Raw genomic sequence first — 19582 nt, forward strand, 5'->3', positions numbered from 1 at the left:
CCAACGGCAATTTTTGACGGCTAAACCCATTGTGCGGTGAAACAGAAGGGAATCCCCCCCGGCTGTACATGGAGAAAGGAGATAATAGTGGTTGGTTTGCAGAGGATCCTCTGGAGCAGCGGCAAGGAAGGGAAGCATGAAGCACAATGGCGGCGGAGGGAGGCCGTTTGGTATGGGGCCCGGAACAGCAAGAGTTCCTTCGGAGATGTGTTGAGGAGCTAAAGAAGGAGGTGCTGGCCCCGATGCTGCAGGCGATTGAGGGGCTAAAGGAGGCGCAGAAGACCCAAGAATTGGAGCTTCGTGGTGTGAAAGCAAAGGCTGCCGAAAATGAGGACGAAATACAGGGCCTGGTGGTGAAGACAGAGACACACGAGGCACTGCATAAGAGGTGTATGGAGAGGCTGGAAGCCCTGGAAAATAGCTCGAGGAGGAAGAACCTAAGAGTTTTGGTTCTTCCCGAAGGTGCAGAGGGAGCGGACGTCGGGGCATATGTGAGCACGATGCTTCATTCCTTAATGGGACCGGAGGCCCCGACGGGCCCCTTGGAAGTGGAGGGAGCATATCGAGTCCTTGCGAGAAGACCGAAGGCGGGAGAAATACCTCGAGCTATAGTGGTGAGGTTTCACCGCTATAAAGACAGGGAGATGGTCCTGAGATGGGCGAAAAAGACACGGAGCTGCAGGTGGGAGAACACGGTGATCCGCGTGTACCAGGATTGGAGTGCGGAGGTGGCGAGAAGGAGGGCGAGTTTCAATCGGGCCAAGGCGGTGCTCCATAGAAAGAAAGTTAAATTTGGTATGCTGCAGCCGGCGAGACTGTGGGTTACACATCAAGGGAAACACCATTACTTCGAGACGGCAGAAGAGGCGTGGACATTCATTGAAGAGGAGAAGCTGGACTAGACTGGAGAGAGAAAGAACTTTTGTAATAAAGTAGTGGTGTGATTGCGTGGGACTGGGAATCGGAAGGGGGGGGGAAATTTTCTCTTTCCCCTGGATTGGGGGGGGTGGGGTATGGTGAACTGTGGGCGCCGGTGGGGAAGGAGAGAGGGAGCTGCGCCATTAGGGGCGGGACCGAGTGGGAAGCACGGGCTTTGCTCCCGCGCTATGGTAATTGTGGCGGGAAAAGGGGGCGCAGGAAGGAGGGAGCCTTACACAATGGGAAGCTGAGGATAAACGGGGGAAGCCGAGGTCAGCCAGATTTTGCTGACTTCTGGAAGCAACATGGGGGGAGCAATCACGCTAGAGGGAGATCTAGCGGGGGGGGGGAGTAACTGGGTTGCTGCTGTTAAGGGGAAGGGGGAGCTGCTACGGGATGGGATGGTCGGGACGGGAGGACACCGTTGGGGGGACAAGTGGGTGCGTGGGAACCGGGTGAGGAGCTGGTCTAAAAAAGGGGATGGCTAGTCGACGAGGGGGGGGGGCTAAAGAGCCCCCCAACCCGGTTGATCACATGGAACGTGAGAGGGCTGAATGGGCCGATTAAGAGGGCAAGGGTACGTGCGCACCTAAAGAAATTAAAGGCAGATGTGATCATGCTGCAGGAGACACAACTGAAACTGGCGGATCAGGTCAGATTACGAAAAGGATGGGTGGGACAGGTATTTCACTCGGGCTTGGATGCGAAAAATAGAGGGGTGGCAATATTAGTGGGGAAACGGGTATTGCTTGAGGCGTGGACCATAGTGGCGGACAGTGGGGGTAGATACGTGATGGTGAGTGGCAGATTGCAAGGTGAGGCGGTGGTTCTGGTGAACGTATATGCCCCGAACTGGGATGATGCCAACTTCATGAAGCGTATGCTGGGGCATATCCCGGACCTGGAGGCGGGAAAGTTGGTAATGGGGGGAGACTTCAACACGGTGCTGGATCCAGGGCTGGACCGGTCCAGGTCTAGGACCGGGAGGAGGCCGGCAGCGGCCAAGGTGCTTAAGGACTACATGGAGCAGATGGGAGGAGTGGATCCCTGGAGATTTACTAGGCCTAGGAGTAAAGATTTCTCCTTCTTCTCCCATGTCCACAAGGTGTATTCTCGGATAGACTTCTTTGTCCTGAGAAGGGCGCTGATCCCGAAGGTGGCCGGGACGGAGTACTCGGCTATAGCTATTTCGGACCATGCCCCACATTGGGTAGATCTGGAAGTAGGAGAGGAAAAGGAACAGCACCCATTGTGGAGATTAGATATGGGATTGTTGACGGACGAGGGTGTGTGTGTAAGGGTAAGGAGACGTATCGAAAGGTATCTGGAGATTAATGACGATGGAGAGGCTCAGGTGGGAGTGGTCTGGGAAGCACTGAAGGCGGTGGTCAGAGGGGAACTGATTTCCATAAGGGCCCATAAGGGGAGAAAAGAGAGGGAGAGATTATTGAGAGAAATTTTGAGGGTGGATAGGCAGTATGCGGTGGCCCCGGATGAAGGACTATACAGGGAAAGACGAAGGTTGCACAAGGAATTTGATTTGTTGACCACGGGCAAGGCGGAGGCACAATGGAGGAAGGCACAGGGAGTGCAGTATGAGTACGGAGAGAAGGCGAGCCGGTTACTGGCCCAACAACTGAGGAAGAGGGGGGCGGCGAGGGAGATTGGAGGGGTTAGGGACGAGGAGGGTGAGATGGAACGGGGAGCGGAGAGGGTGAACGGGGTGTTTAAGGCATTTTATGCGAGGCTGTATAAGGCTCAGCCCCCGGAGGGGAAGGAGGGAATGATGCACTTCCTAGACCAGTTGGAATTCCCGAAGGTTGAGGAGCAGGAGAGGACAGGACTGGGAGCACAGATTGAGGTGGAGGAGGTGGTAAAAGGGATTGGGAGCATGCAGGCAGGGAAGGCCCCGGGACCGGATGGGTTCCCGGTGGAATTTTATAGGAAATACGTGGACCTGCTGGCCCCGCTTCTGACGAAAACCTTTAATGAGGCCAAGGAAAGGGGGACGTTGCCCCCGACGATGTCGGAGGCGACGATATCGCTGCTCTTGAAAAGGGACAAAGACCCACTGCAGTGCGGGTCTTACAGGCTTATCTCCCTCCTGAATGTAGATGCCAAGCTTCTGGCCAAGGTGATGGCGACGAGGATGGAGGATTGTGTCCCGGGAGTGGTTCACGAGGATCAAACGGGGTTTGTTAAGGGGAGACAATTGAACACTAACATACGGAGGCTGTTGGGTGCGATGATGATGCCCCCGCCGGAGGGGGAGGCGGAGATAGTGGTGGCGATGGATGCAGAGAAAGCATTTGATAGAGTGGAGTGGGATTACCTGTGGGAAGTGTTGAGGAGATTTGGATTTGGAGAGGGGTTTATTGGATGGTTTCAGCTTTTATAGGCAGAGATCTGACCACTTCCGTCTATACAGAGGGACAAGACAGGGATGTCCTCTGTCCCCGTTACTGTTTGCGTTGGCAATTGAGCCACTGGCCATAGCGCTGAGGGGCTCTAGGAAGTGGAGGGGAGTACTTAGGGGAGGAGAAGAGCACCGGGTGTCACTATACGCGGATGATTTGCTGGTGTATGTCGCGGACCCAGTGGAGGGGATGCCCGAGATAATGCAGGCACTCAGGGAGTTTGGGGAATTTTCAGGATATATATTGAATATGGGGAAGAGTGAGCTGTTTGTGATGCACTCTGGGGAACAGGGCAGGGGAATAGATGATTTGCCGTTGAGGAGAGTAACAAGGGATTTTCGGTACCTAGGGATCCAGATGGCCAGGAACTGGGGAACCTTGCATAAGCTTAATTTAGTAAGATTGGTGGAGCAGATGGAAGAGGACTTTAGGAGATGGGACATGGTGTCCCTGTCACTGGCGGGTAGGGTGCAGGCGGTTAAAATGATGGTCCTTCCGCGGTTTCTTTTCGTGTTCCAGTGCCTCCCTGTGATGATTACAAAGGCCTTTTTCAAGAAAGTGGATAAGAGCATTATGAGTTTTGTGTGGGCTGGGAAGACCCCAAGAGTGAAGAGGGGGTTCCTGCAGCGTAGTAGGGATAGGGGGGGACTGGCACTGCCGAGTTTAAGTGACTATTATTGGGCCGCCAACATATCAAGTGGATGGGGGAAGGGGAGGGCGCGGCGTGGAAAAGACTAGAGATGGCGTCCTGTAGGGGAACCAGCCTAAAAGCATTAGCGACGGCGCCTTTACCGTTCTCCCCGAAGAAATGCACCACAAGTCCAGTGGTGGTGGCAACGCTGAAAATTTGGGGGCAGTGGAGACGGCATAAGGGAGTGACGGGTGCCTCGGTGAGGTCCCCGATAAGGAACAACCACAGGTTCGTCCCGGGGAAGATAGGTGGGGGATTTAAAGCTTGGCAGAGAGCAGGGATTGTGAAATTGAAGGATTTGTTCCTAGGCGGGACGTTTGCGAGTCTGGGAGCACTGACAGAAAAATATGGGTTGCCACCGGGGAATGCATTTTGATATATGCAACTGAGTGCTTTTGCGAGGCAACAGGTGAGGGAATTTCCACGGCTCCCGGCACAAGAGATTCAGGACAGTGATTTCGGGGGCATGGGTGGGGGATGGTAGGGTGTCAGATATATACAGAGAAATGAGAGACGAGGGGGAGACGATGGTGGAGGAGCTGAAGAGAAAATGGGAAGAGGAGCTAGGGGAAGAGATTGAGGAGGGGCTGTGGGCAGATGCCTTCAGTAGGGTAAACTCTTCGTCCTCATGCGCCAGGCTCAGCCTGATAGAATTCAAGGTTCTACATAGGGCGTACATGACTGGAGCAAGGTTAAGTAGATTTTTTGGAGTGGAGGATAGGTGCGGGAGATGCGCGGGAAGCCCAGCGAACCACACCCACATGTTTTGGTCATGCCCGGTAGTGCATGGGTTCTGGGTGGGGGTGGCGAATGTGCTTTCAAGGGTGGTGGGGGTCCGGGTCAAGCCAGGCTGGGGGTTGGCGATATTTGGGGTTGCGGACGAGCCGGGAGTGCAGGAGGCGAGAGAGGCTGATGTTTTAGCCTTTGCGTCCCTAGTAGCCCGGCGAAGGATATTACTTATGTGGAAAGAAGCCTAACCCCCAGGCGTGGAGGCCTGGGTAAATGACATGGCAGGGTTTATAAAACTGGAGCGGATAAAATATGCATTAAGAGGTTCGGCTCAAGGGTTCACCAGGCGGTGGCAACCGTTCCTCGACTATCTCGCAGAACGATAAGGTAAATGGGAAAGGTAGCAGCAGCAACCCAGGGGGGGAGGGGGGGAGTGAAGGGCCCATCCGGGCCCTCAGGGGTTTTGTACAGGTGTTTGTATATGAATTATTTATATTGGTTTTTGTGACTTTATTATTTTGGATATTGGCTAGTTTTTATTTTTGTTGCTGGCAGTTGCCGTCTAGTTAATATATTATTTATTCTTAAAAAAAAACGGTCATCATCATTATTTATATTGTTTTAAAGTTGCAAAGGGGGAAAATTTTGTACTGTCTTTGTTTGACCGAAAAATTTGAATAAAATATATTTTTTTAAAAACGTGACTACCAATACCTCCCCATACTGATTGAGCTCAACATAATTCTTAATCGCCACCACCACCTTCCCACAGAACTCCTTGGCAGCCAAAAGCCTTAAATCCAAACTTCACCCAGGCCTCTGCGCTTGACCCGAATGAAATCTAACGTCTAAATGATGTGGAGCGTTGTCCAAAATCACTATTCCCTCATGATCCACTCCTTCCACCCCATCTCAGCAGTACCGGACTCACCGCAAAAATGTCAATCCAGGAATATACCCTACACACATACGAGAAGAAGGAGTACACCCTCTCCCAGGTGCTCAAACCTCCACTGATCCACCATCCCCATATCTCCATAAACCTTCCCAGCTCTCGTGCCACTCTAGACCTCCCCATCCACTTAGCATTTAACTTATTCACCCTCGGCTCCAATACACAATTAAACCCCCCCCCCCCTCTCCCAATAATCAACTGGTGAGGGTCCAAGTCCGGGATCGCACCTAACAGCCTCTTCATGAATTCAACGTCATCCCAACTGGGAGCATTCACATTCACTAACAGCACCCCACTCACAATCACAAACCCCCCCCACACACACACACACGGAGAGATGCGTCTCCTGCAAGAAAATCACCTCTGCTCTCAAACCTTTCAGGTGCGCGAACACCCTGGACCATTTAACCGGCCCATTTAGCCACAGACATTCCATGTCATGATTCTCACCGGAGGCTTCTGCCTCCCCTTGCCCCTAGAGTCCGCTATCATCACCCTTGGGCTCCATCCCCCCTTCCGCCCCAACCCCACTCTGAATCAGACCTGGATATTGTTGAGCTCAGGTTGCACGCAGGACATGTTATCAAGTTGTGTTCTGAAAGAAAAGATGGGAACGAAATGAGGGAGAAAATAAAATGCAAATCCTCAGAGCTATGCTGTGAATAAGTGTAAGGTCAGCATGGGGGCAGCACGGTAGCACACGTGGTTAGCACTGTGGCTTCACAGCGCCAGGGTCTCAGGTTCGATTCCCTGCTGGGTCACTCTCTGTGCAGGGTCTGCACGTTCTCCCCGTGTCTGCATGGGTTTCCTCCGGGTGCTCTGGTATCCTCCCACAGTCCAAAGATGTGCAGGTTAGGTGGATTGGCCATGCTAAATTGCCCTTAGTGTCCAAAAAGGTTAGGATGGGTTATTGGGTATGGGGATAGGGTTGAAGTGAGGGCTTAAGTGGGTCGGTGCAGACTCGATGGGCTGAATGGCCTTCTTCTGCACTGTATGTTCTATATTCTATGTCATCTGCTTTGATTTGAGAGAGAAATCAGAATATTGTCCTAATGGTGAGAGGTTAGGAATCACAGAGAACCGTGGGGTTTACATTGATCACTAAAAGCAGGTACAAGGCAAGTAGCCTTTATCTTGAGGGGTTTAAGCTCTGGTCAGATCTTATCTGCAATGCTTCAGTTCTATGAAACCTAGACAAGACTCCATCTGGAATACTGGGTTCACTTTGGGGCATTGAATCTGGCAAAAGATATTTTGTTCTCGAGTGGATGCAGTGCGCATTTACCAGAATGATATTAGGCTTTAAAGGATTAAATTATAACCAAAGGTTACAAAACTTGGTTTGTATTTGCTAAGTTGAATAGGTTGACCTAATCGATACTTTGAAATTATGAAAGTATTTGATAAGGTAGATACAGATGAACTATTTCCACTACTGGGGGAATGCAGAACAAGGGAGTACAATGTTAACTTCAAAACTATACCATTTAGAAGTGAAATCAGAAAGCACTTTTTCAAACGAAGAATGGTGCAGGTCCGGAACTCTCCCAAACAGCTGTGGATGTTTTGAGTCAAACAAAAATTTCAAGAGTGATCAATAGATATTTGTTAGGGAACTTCCGGTGGCGGCCAAGCAGAAACAGGAATGCTTGGATGCTCCTTATCGATTAGGGAATCGATTGAAATGAAATGAAATGAAAATCGCTTATTGTCACAAGTAGGCTTCAACTGAAGTTACTGTGAAAAGCCCCGAGTCGCCACATTCCGGTGCCTGTTCGGGGAGGCTGGTACGGGAATTGAACCGTGCTGCTGGCCTGCCTTGGTCTGCTTTCAAAGCCAGCGATTTATCCCTGTGCTAAACCAGATTGCTCGGCTGGAACAGAGATTGGATGCTCAAGATCGGGCGATCCAGAAAGTGGAGAAGGCACTGGCCGAGCACGAGGAGCACCAAACAGTAATGGAGGTGGAGATGGGGATGCTGAGAGACCAACAGAAAAGGCTCCAGGTGAAGGTGGAGGATCTCCAATGCGGGCGCTGGCCACACTCCTTGCTCACCTGCATGTCCACCCAATGCGGGGCATGATCGGAGACCGTGATCGCTGAGTACTCAGTGTCCACTACCCCCGTCGTAAAGCCCTATTCAAGATGAAAAAGTCGATCCGGGAGTACACTTTATGTACATGTGAGTAGAATGAGAACTCCTTCACTCTCAGCCGCCCAAACCTCCATGGGTCAACTCCCCCCATCTGCTCCATAAACCCCTTGGATTATGGAGGATCTAGCGAATAGGTCCTGCCGGCAGAACTTGATGATCGTTGGTCTCCCGGAGGGGTCCGAAGGAGCGGATGCAGGGGCATATATAGTGGGTATGCTCGAGAAGCTAATGGGAGTGGGGACGTTCACCCGACCCTTGGAGGTGGACAGGGCGCACAGAACACTAGCGAAGAAGCCGCGTGTAGGTGACCACCCCCCCCCCCCCGAGGGTGATGGTGGTGAGATTGCACAGGTACCTGGATAAGGAGCGTATTCTACGGTGGGCCAGGCAGACACGGAGCTGTAAGTGGAGGAACAGCATTCTGTGCATTTACCAAGACAAGTAAAGTCGACCCTTTTCAAGAAGAAGGTGAAGTTTGGTCTGCTGTATCCGGCTTGTCTTCGGGTCACCTATTAGGAGCAACACTTCTATTTTGAGTCGCCCAGTGAAGCGATGGGCTTTGCCAGAAGGAAAGGGCTGGAAGGGGACTGAGGTGTTTGAACTTTGCTGCAGTGTTCACGTTAAAAATGCTTTTGTTTTTGCACTATATTTGTAATGCCTTCTGTATCAATCCTAGAGATACCGCGTATTTTTGTAAGTTAAAGTTTGCATTTGTACTGGTGGGGGATGGAGGTGTGAATTTTCGATGTGGAGTTTTTCTTTTCTTTTTGTTTCTTTCGGTTAACTGCGCTGGGAATGTTTTCTCTTGAATATGTGTGTCCGAGCAGGGGATGGGGGGGGGGGGGGGGGGTGTAATGCTTGTTGAAGGGGACTGTTTTTACTGTGTTGTTACTGGGGGGGGGAATTGCTCTGCTGATGGAGGAGGGACTGTTGCTGGGAGACAAAAGGGAGGTCGGGGAAGGAGGCGGGCCTACGGGTGCGCTGGGCCCGAGATGGAGACTGGCCTAAGAAAGGTGATGGCTGATGGGGGTGGGGGGCGGTGGCGGCGGCGAGAAGACCCCCAACCAGGCTGATCACATGGAACGTTAGAGGGCTAAATGGGCCGTTTAAGAGGGCACACTTGAGGGGATTGAAGGCGGACGTGGCAATGTTACAGGGGACGCATCTAAGGGTGATTGATCAGACTAGACTAAGAAAGGGATGGGTCTGGGTCGGGCAGGTATTTCATTCGGGCTGGAAAGACTAGAGGGGTCGCGATCCTGATTAATAAGCGAGTGTCATTCGAGGCGGGAAGAATAGTTGCGGATGTGGGAGGTCGGTACATCATGGTTAGTGGGAAGCTAGAATGGCTGCCTTGTGAATATTTACGCGCCAAACTGGGATGATGTGGAGTTTATAAGGAGGATGTTGGAGAAGATCCCGGACCTGGACTCGCATAAGCTGGTCATGGGGGGGGGACTTCAACACAGTCATTGACCCAAGGCTGGACCGGTCGAGCTCAAGGACTGGCAGAGTGCCAGCAATGGCAAAGGAGCTAAAAGGGTTTATGGAGCAGATGGGGGGAGTGGACCCATGGAGGTTTGGGCGGCTGAGAGTGAAGGAGTTCTCATTTTACTCACATGTACATAAAGTGTACTCCCGGATCGACTTTTTCATCTTGAACAGGGCTTTACTGACGGGGGTAGTGGACACTGAGTACTCAGCGATCACGGTCTCCGATCATGCCCCGCACTGGGTGGACTTGCAGGTGAGCAAGGAGTGTGGCCAGCGCCCGCATTGGATATCGGACTGTTAGCGGATGAGGAGATGTGCTGGTGGGTGAGGAAATGCAACCAGAACTATCTGGAAGTTAATGACATGGAAGAAGTCTCGGCAGCAATGGTCTGGGAGGCGCTGAAGGCTGTGGTCAGAGGGGAGCTGATTTCGATACGGGCTCGCAGGGAGAAGGTAGATAGAGCAGAGACGGATTGACTGATAGAACAAAGAACAAAGAAAAGTACAGCACAGGAACAGGCCCTTCGGCCCTCCATGCCCGTGCCGACCATGCTGCCCGACTAAACTACAATTTTCTACACTTCCTGGGTCCGTATCCCTCCATTCCCATCCTATTCATGTATTTGTCAAGATGCCCCTTAAATGTCACTATCGTCCCTGCTTCCACCACCTCCTCCGGCAGCGAGTTCCAGGCACCCACTACCCTCTGTGTAAAAAAACGTGCATCGTACATTTCCTCTAAACCTTGCCCCTCGCACCTTAAAACTACGCCCCCTAGTAATTGACCCCTCTACCCTGGGAAAAAGCCTCTCACTATCCACTCTGTCTATGCCCCTCATAATTTTGTCGACCTCTATCAGGTCGCCCCTCAACCTCCGTTGTTCCAGTGAGAACAAACCTAGTTTATTCAACCGCTCCTCATAGCTAATGCCCTCCATACCAGGCAACATCCTGGTAAATCTCTTCTGCACCCTCTCTAAAGCCTCCACATCCTTCTGGTAATGTGGCGACCAGAATTGAACACTATACTCCAAGTGTGGCCAAGGTTCTACACAGCTGCAACATGACTTGCCAATTCTTATATTCAATGCCCCGGCCAATGAAGGCAAGCATGCCGTATGCCTTCTTGACTACCTTCTCCACCTGTGTTGCCCCTTTCAGTGACCTGTGGACCTGTACACCGAGATCTCTCTGACTTTCAATACTCTTGAGGGTTCTACCATTCACCGTATAGGGGAAATACTTCTGGTCGACAGGAGATATGCAGAGACCCCAGAGGCAGGGCTTTTCAGGGAACGACGGAGGCTACAGCCGGAGTTTGGCTTGCTAACTACAGGGAAGACGGTGGAGCAGCTGAAGAAGGCGAAAGGGGCGATATATGAGGATGGAGAGAAGGCCAGCAGAATGTTTGCGCATAAGCTCAGAAAGAGGGAGGAGGGCAGGGAGATTGGGAAAGTGAAGGACAGAGACGGGAACTTGGTGGGAGATTCAGCAGGGGTTAACAGGACGGTAACGAGTTTTATAGCACGCTATATGAGTTGGAACCCTCAGCTGGGCCGAGGGGATGAGGCAATTCTTAGGGGGCTGGGGTTCCCGACTGTGGAGGAAGGGCTGGGGACCCCGATAGGGATTTAAGAAATAGCAGAAGGGCTGAAGGCCATGCAGTCGGGTAAAGCCCTGGGACCGGACGGCAACCCAGTGGAATTTCAGAAAAAGTTCTCTGAGATGCTGGGGGTACTGTTGAGAGGACATTTAATGAGGCAAGGGAGAGAGGGAGGCTTCCCCTGACGATGTCACAGGTCACGATCTCATTGATCCTGAAGCGGGAGAAGGTCCCGGAGCTATGTGGGTTCAACAGGCCGTTCTCCTTATTAAATGTGGACGCCAAACTGTTGGCCAAAATCTTGTCCTCAAGGATAGAAGACTGCATTCCGGATGTGATTGGGGAGGACCAGACAGGATTTGTTAAGGGCAGGCAGTTGGCGGCCAACGTTAGAAGAATGTTGAATGTGATCATGATGCCCCCAGAGGGTAAGGACGTAGAGGTAATGGTCGCAATGGATGCAGAGAAGGCCTTTGACTGGGTGGAATGGACCTATCTGGGAGGTGCTGGGGAGGTTTGGATTTGGACGGGGCTTCATCGACTGGGTCAGGCTGCTGTATCAGGCTCCTGTGCCGAGTGTACGGACGGACAGGTTAACATTGGGCTATTTTAGGCTGCACTGGGGGATGAGGCAGGGATGTTCCCTCTCCCCACTGCTGTTTGCGCTGGCCATAGAGCCGCTGGCAATTGCGCTGAGAGTCTCAAGGGGCTAGTTCGGGGAGGGGTAGAACACAGAGTCTCGCTATACGCAGATGATCTGCTCCTATATGTTTCTGACCCACTAGAGGGGATGGGAGAAATTATGAGGATTCTGGGGGAATTTGGCCGGTTTTCGGGTTATAAATTAAACATGGGGAAAAGTGAGATGTTCGCGATCCAGGCAAGGGGGCAGGAGAGGCGACTGGGGGAGCTGCCGTTTAGAGTGGTAGGGGGAAGCTTTCGGTATCTAGGTGGCACGGGAACGGGAACGGCTACATAAGTTAAATTTGACCCGAATGGTGGACCAAATGAAGGAAGACTTCTGAAGGTGGGAGATGCTCCCGCTATCACTGGCTGGGAGGGTACAGACAATGAAAATGACGGTCCTCTCGAGATTCCTGTTTGTTTTTCAGTGTCTCTCCATCTTTATTCCACGGGCCTCTCTGGCTTTGTATGGGCGGGCAAAACCCCGCGAGTAAAAAAGGTGATGCTGGAGCGTAGCCGGGGGGAGGGCGGGTTGGCGCTGCCGAACTTCAACAATTACTATTGGGCGGCAAATATAGCCATGATTAGGAAGTGGGGAGGGGGGGGGGGGGGCAGTGTCGGTGTGGAAACGAGTAGAGGTGGCATCATGTCAGGGCATTGGTAACGGAGCCTCTGCCGTTCCCGCCGGCACGGTACTCCACCAGCCCCGTGGTGGTGGCAGCCCTGAGAGTCTGGGGGCAATGGAGGAAACAGGTGGGGGCAGAGGGAGCATTGGTCTGGTCTCCAATCTGCAATATTCACCGGTTTGCCCCGGGGAGGCTGGATGGAGAGTTTTGGAGATGGCAAAGAGCACGGATCGAGATGATGGGAGATCTGTTCATAGATGGGAGCTTTCCCAGCCTGAGGGAGTTGGCGGAGAAATTTGAATTGACGGGAGGGAATGAGTTTAGGTACCTGCAGGCACGGCACTTCCTACGCAGGCAGGTCTCAACCTTCCCGCTCCTACCACCAAGGGGGATACAGGACAGGGTAGTTTCCAGAGTATGGGTGGGAGAGGGGAAGGTTTCGGACATCTATAAAGAACCCATGGGGTCAGAGGAAATGCAGACCGAGGAGCTGAAACACAAATGGGAAGAGGAGTTAGGGGGCGAGATAGAGGATGGTCTCTGGGCAGATCCGTTGAGTAGAGTCAACGTGTCCAGATCATGCACCAGGCTCAGCCTGATAGAATTTAAGGTCGTTCACGCAGAGTTCCCGCCGGCAGCGACCACGGGTGAATGGCGCCGGCGGGACTCTGTCGTATCGACGAGGCCACTCGGCCCATCCAGGCCGGAGAATCGGCGGCCCCGCCGATTCCTGCGGCCGGCAACACGGCAAACGCACCAGAGCAAATGCCGCCGATTCTCCGCACCTCGGAGAATCGCGCGCCGGCGTCAGGGCAGCGTGCCGTGGTTGCGGTGATTCTCCGGCCCGGCGCGGGGCTCGGAGAATCGCCCCAATAGATGTGGAACATTGCATTAAATTACCGTATGAACTGGAACAGGGTTGTGGGTGGATTTGGGAGAGACATGGAATAGTCGGCTAATTAGAGTCTCAGCTAGTGAATGGAGAAAGCCTGCAGTAGGATAAATCTATAATAATAGTCAGTTTTTGTTTGTTCAAACAGTTTTGGTTGGTTAGTTTAAGGGTTGTGTTTGTTGGTGGGTTTATTTGCTGGGTGGCGCCAGGTGCACATGAGCTGTGCGAAGGACTGGAGTGACACACGTGGCCTGTGAATGGTTGATGCCAGCAGCGTAAGATGGCAGAGAAGGGGATGGGTGAGGGTTTCTTTCTGTGGGTCTCTGCTAGTATAATATTAACTGCCTCCTCAGAAAATATTTTTGATATTTCCATCAGGGAGTGGAGGACAGAAAATATTGCATTGTGACTGCTGCCTCACAGTGCCAGGGTGCCGGGTTCAATTCCGGCCTTGGGTGACTGTGTGGAGTTTGCCCTTTCTGCCTGTGTCTGCGTGGGTTTCCTCCGGGTGCTCCGGTTTCCTCCCACAGTCCAAAGATGTGCAGCATAGGTGGATTGGCCATGCTAAATTGCCCCCTAGTGTCCAAAAGTTTAGGTTACGGGGATGAGGTGGGTGAGTGGGCCTAGGTAGGGTGCTCTTTCAGAGGGTCGGTTTATATTACAGATTTTCTTTTGTGCATGTGCCTGGGGAGGATGGTGTCTGTATATGAGAAGGAAAAATAACGCATTTAAAAATAAGTTAAAACACAAAACCACTTTTTTTATTAATTCAAAGGGTGTGGGTGTCGCTGGCTGGACCAGCATTCACCCCAAACTGCTCTTCAGAAGGTGGTAATGAGTTGCCTTCTTGAACTGCTGCAGTCCAAGTGGTGATTTATTTAGATTTATTGTCACGTGTACTGAGGTCAGTGAAAAGTATTGTTCTGCATACAGTCCAGGCAGATCATTCCATACATGAAAAACATAGCACTCAAGGTGAGGGATCTGTATTTGGAGGAAGGGTTCGCCAGTCTGGAGGAGCTAAGGGATAGGGTAGGGCTGCCGAGGGGGAGTGAGTTCAGGTATCTGCAGGTTAGGGACTTTGCGCAAAAGGTCTGGAGGGGGTTCCCTAGGTTGCCGGGATACACCCTGCTGGAGCGACTGCTGCTTCCGGATGTGGAAGGGGAGGGAAGAATTGGGGATATATACAAGTGGCTGGGGGAGCAGGGAGGCGAACGGGTGGTGAAGATCAAGGAGAAATGGGAAGCGGAGTTGGGAGGGGAGATCAATTGGGGAGTATGGACTGAGGCACTGCGTAGGGCAAAGATGACCTCCTCTAGAGCAAGGATGAGCCTGATACAGTTTAAGGTGGTGCACAGGGTGCAGATGACTCAGGCGAGAATGAGTGGGTTCTTTCAGGGGGTAGCAGATGAGTGTGAGAGGTGTGGGCGGGGGCCCGCGAATCACGCGCACATGTTTTGGGGTTGCAAAAAATTGGGAAGGTTCTGGGCGGGAGCGTTCGCGGTCTTAGCCAGGATAATGGAGGAGGTGGACCGTAGCGATATTTGGGGTTTCAGAGAAGCCGGAGTTCATGGAGAGGAGGAAGGCCGATGCCTTGGCCTTCGCTTCTCCGATTGCATGGCAGCGAATTTTGCTGGAGTGGCGGTCGGCATCGCCAGCGGCTTGGTTGGGCGACCTGTACGACTTCCTGCAATTAGAGAAGATAAAGTATGAGTTAAGGGGCTCTTCAGCGAGGTTTGAGGAAAGGTGGGGGTTGTGGATGTTTGTGACCGTGTTTGAGAGGCTGTTTTTCGAGGCGGGGTTGAAAAAGAGGGAAAATCTGTACAGACTCTATAGTTGATTGTTGGGAAGTATGTTTCTTGGGCTGTTTATTCGCTGTAACCTGTTTTGATACATGTTTGTAATAAAATACATTTAAAAATAAAAGAAAAACATAGGACAAATGATAAGTACACAGTGTAAATACATAGACATCAGGTGAAGCATAGGAGTGTAGTGCTATACAGTAGAGAAGATGTGTGGAGAGATCAGTTCAGTCCATAAGAGGGTCATTCAGGAGTCTTGTTACAGTGGGGAAGAAGCTGTTTTTGAATCTGTTAGTAAGTCCTGTCGGGTCGGGTCTTCATGTGGGCTGGTCCACGGACGTCGGAGGATCTCCAGACGTGTAAGTAAACATAAATGAGCATGGTTAGAAATAATGTTGGTGTTAGAATTAAGTTTTAAAAGGTTAGTACGGTTGTAATAGATGTAGGAAGAGGATCTATGGGAGAGAGCTCGCAGAGAGTCACCATGCTCCGGTACCATTTTGCAAGTTAGGTGATTGTCCATGATCAATCCGCAGGGTTACGGGGATCGGGCGAGGCAGTGGACCTAGGTAGAGTGTGCTCTTTCAGAGGGTCATTGCAGGCTCGATGGGCCGATTGGCCTCCTGCACTGTATGGAATTTCTGGAATGTGTATCTATGAGAATTTGAAAGTTAAATATATATGAGATAAATAAATTTGCATGAAATAAAGGATACCCATTAACAGTTTTCATTGAATTATGCAGCTCTGTCCTTACTTCTATCTCCAAATCATGAGAAATATGCTGGTATGAATGAGAATCAAAATGGAAATTGACTTTTCAGTCACCAAGTCAGATGAGACCAGATGCATCAACCAAACTGCCACCCAACACCATATCCTCCAACTGATGGTGAGCAATGCCACATGAGTGCCCCTCATGGATTAGCGAGAAGCATTATGTCCAGTGTGTGTCTGCCGCACTTCAAATGTCACTCTACAAAGAAGATGCTGAGAAGAAAGAAAAAAGGATGGGCATTCTGCCTTGACTGGTTTTGAGCTGGACCCTGAAATTTGCAACCAATTTATCCTAATTAACACCAGTGGTATAATTGCAGCTAAAATGACTTGGATTCTTGAATGGAATCCTTGAGTCATGATCTTCAAGAGGCAAGTCAGGCTAGCAGTTGCACAGGAGGACCAGGCTGCAGACTCTACCATAGTCATGAGCAGTATCATGGGATTTCTGATAGGTTAGTGCTGTGTATGGCATTTTCCTCACCTGCTTTCTTTCCTTTCCAGCTCATCTGTATTGAGCGCTCTGGTGCCAAGTAGTGTAAACATGGAAATAAACAGCACTAAACTCTCACCTCTTTCCACTAAACTGTAAGTATCATTGATGTGAATTGTTTTCTGATCCCTGGACTTGCTTCTTTCCAGTTGAAATAAGGAGATCTGTGTGAGACCGTTTTTTTTAAAGAGAAACCCCAAAGCAGAACTAAGTATGAAAAGAAAGAGCAGATGAGCTGGTTCCAAACACTGAGCATTGGGGAAAATGGCCATGGGAGTTTGGTGAACCTAGCAGCTGGCTTGACTGTTACAGACACACCAGCCAAACCGTGAGGCTGCTTATGGTAGATTAGAGAATATACTGTTTTATAAAATACAATCAAAGTATAACCACATAAAATATGATGTATGATTCAGCTGCTAAATTTTAATATCCTCTTGAGCCCCTCTTAAGGCTGCAAGGTTCAGTGATTCATGTTGATAGAAGCTGGATTCCGGGTGGGGGTCGTTTCTAGGTTGGAAATGGCTGGCTCTGTTCTCATTTCTTTTAAAGATAGTTTTACATTTATAACACAGCATATCTGGAGTGAGAATATCCCAGTCTTCCCCTGTTCCTACAGTGGCCCAAATTTACTGGCTGTTTATGTATAAATGTATGTAAATAAATTGGCTGATAATGTAGAGCAGCATTTTGTTAGTTTTGGAGAGTCATTTACTTTTTCACCACTGAAGTGTGTATTTTGCTGCAGGTTTCCAACCATCGATTCCTCCATTTACTTTGTCAGACTCTACACCGAAGCCTTGCTGGTGAATTTACCAACGCCTGATTTCAGCATGCCCTACAATGTTATCTGCCTGACCTGCACTGTGGTAGCAGTTGGCTATGGCTCCTTCTACAATCTTCTGACAAGGACCTTCCAGATTGTCGAGCCCAGCGGTGGGGTGGCAAAGAGGATTGCTAATATGATCCGCAGGCTACGTGGGGTCCCACCCATCTGAAATCAGCACACTTGACTAAGACAGAGGCACAGCAAAAGCACATGTCAAAACCAGTGGCTGTCCCTGAGCTGGGTTAACTGCATTTTACTCGTGCGTTGGATTCTCAGGGCTCCTCATTTGGGACAAATTGAGAGCCGATGCTCATTCCCAACCCAAGTTAATTAACACCTGATTGGCAGAATAGTAACTGGAAATCTTTGACATACTCTGTAACCTACTGTATAAACCAGGTCAGACACTGGAAACCTGTTATGAAGTGAGGGTGATGCCAGTTGAAGGATTGGAAGCAAGTGTGCGTGACATGTACAGAATTGCTTTTTTGTCTATGGGCGGTGAGAGAGAGACAGTGATAAACTGAGATATATGGTGCACTTGCATTGCAGAGAGTTAAATTCATCTGGTGTCTTATTAAATGTGTTTAAATCCCTGTAAATATCAGTCTTCTTAATTCCACATTCATTTTGGGTGTCAGATTTGCTAAGTGAGGAACCAGGGGGATGGTGAGGTGTTGGGGGAGATGACTTCACCCAACCTTTATGGGGCACACTGTTCACAACTTGCTGTGCACAACCTCGCCTTCCTGCTGATATCCCTCCCCCATCCCCCTTCCCTTCGCACTATCAGCCTCTCTGTGATTTAAACTTAGTGTTGGGTAACCTGATGGACACCTCCACAGAGCCCTTTGGTCAGCCATACTGCAAATAGAGGCTCTGGCCTCCTTGTGTTATTACAGAACAGCTTGCAACAAACATTCAACTCAAAACAATGGTTGCAAAGTTGTCTCTGATTAGCCCTTTTTAAGCAATGGTCAGATAGCAATGAAGTTTTAAGATTGGATTAGATTCTTTCACTAGTATCAAGCTCGTGAAACAATTGTGCCCAGGTTGAGATGTTATAATTTTCAAGTTTATAGTTCACATTTTAAAGTAGCATTTGCAGGGCTCATTTATGCTCTTCCATTTCACTATCCAAACTCTGTCATGAGCATGAGGGGCTCGCATTCAGGTCCACAACCCCAGCCTTCAACTCTGACCTTTGCATGCTTTTCCTTCAATTCCAAATCCTTATCCTTAGTTGGGAAAGGGCACAGAGTCTTGTTTCAGATAATTTCCTACAGTTTGTGAGGGATTCAAGACCCTCATTTCAAACCTTCACTTCTCTGCCTTTATCTAACTCTGTCCAGCTACAGATGAGGAGCTCATCCTCTTGTCCAGCCTCAGCCTCAGGCCTTCTCTCTGGTACCGAGGAACTCGATCTCATTTCAAATCTTAGGCTCCTATTTTCGGTGAATGGTAAAGTTGTAAAACAAAGTGAAATTTTATCTTTAAAATAGTGCTCAGTAAGATACGGTGTGATTTACAATTCTTCATTGAAGATTATAACAATGGTGAGAAGACTTTTCCTGAAGTTGCAATAATATCCAGGCACTTCTTTCAATGGTGTGTTTTGTTCTATGGTGGATAAGGGATCAAAGACTGTAAAAATTGAGGTGCATGTCATGAAGAGACTTCTCAGCGATGAGTTAAGCCATTAAATAAAATGTGTCCCCCCTTTCTCTTCCTGGTACTGTCTCTATTTCAATCTATGAGTTGCTTTTATTAAGGATTACAAACATCATTAGTAAACTGCCTGTGAAAATTATTGCGTGATACGCAAATTGAGGGGAGCCAAATGGATAATTATAGTCCTCGGGGATTATGAGTTCAAAGTGATTCATTTCCTAAATGAGCGTTGTGAAAACTAAGCAGAATGTCAGGATTGATTTTTTTAAAGTGAAACATAGTTTTGAAAGACAGGCCTTCCTGGAATCTAATATACTACAACAGCAGCTGGCATTTATGTCATGTTTTAATGTAGGAATTGTCCCAAGATGCATCACACAAGAGACATGGATGTGGAGGGGGTCAGGGTTTGCAAGCTGTGGTGAATGGGATAGAAGATAAAAAGCATGACCAAATTAGCGTTTGTGAGTCAGAAAAATGAATTAAAAGTGTGTGTGTGTGTGTGTGTGTGGGGGGGGGGGGGGGGGGGGGGTGTATATAGGAAGCGGGTTCTTGAGGATATGGCCAAGTTGCTGAAGTCTTTGATTGAGCCGTGTCTCAGTGAGTAGCACTCGCGTCTGAGTCAGAGGTTGTGGGATGAAGCAGCGATGAGTGCAAATTCAAGGCTGAAGCTTCGTGCTGTACTGAGGGAGGGCTGCACTGTTAGAGATGCCATTTTTTTTATAAACAATTTTATTGAGGAATTTTTGGCATATAAAACAAAGACATTGCATAGTCCTGTACAAAAGGAAAAGCAAATAACACATAGTGCAAACCGCGACTCCATTCTCGCAAGGACCTGCC

At 49.9% G+C, this 19582-nt stretch overlaps 1 protein-coding gene across 1 annotated transcript in view; it reads left to right on the forward strand.

The window, feature by feature from the left end:
• The window catches only part of pigt (phosphatidylinositol glycan anchor biosynthesis, class T), a 59653-nt gene extending 40861 nt beyond the window's left edge, over positions 1–18792 (forward strand). The window contains exons 11-12 of the mRNA XM_072514534.1: positions 16251–16334; positions 16988–18792. Coding sequence (XP_072370635.1) covers positions 16251–16334; positions 16988–17237 — 334 coding nt within the window. The 3' untranslated portion in view covers positions 17238–18792. The remainder of the gene's footprint in view (positions 1–16250; positions 16335–16987) is intronic.
• Positions 18793–19582: the final 790 nt, after the last annotated feature.

The sequence above is a fragment of the Scyliorhinus torazame genome, chromosome 8, assembly GCF_047496885.1.
Source record: "Scyliorhinus torazame isolate Kashiwa2021f chromosome 8, sScyTor2.1, whole genome shotgun sequence".
In the NCBI taxonomy this organism is placed as follows: Eukaryota; Metazoa; Chordata; class Chondrichthyes; order Carcharhiniformes; family Scyliorhinidae; genus Scyliorhinus; species Scyliorhinus torazame.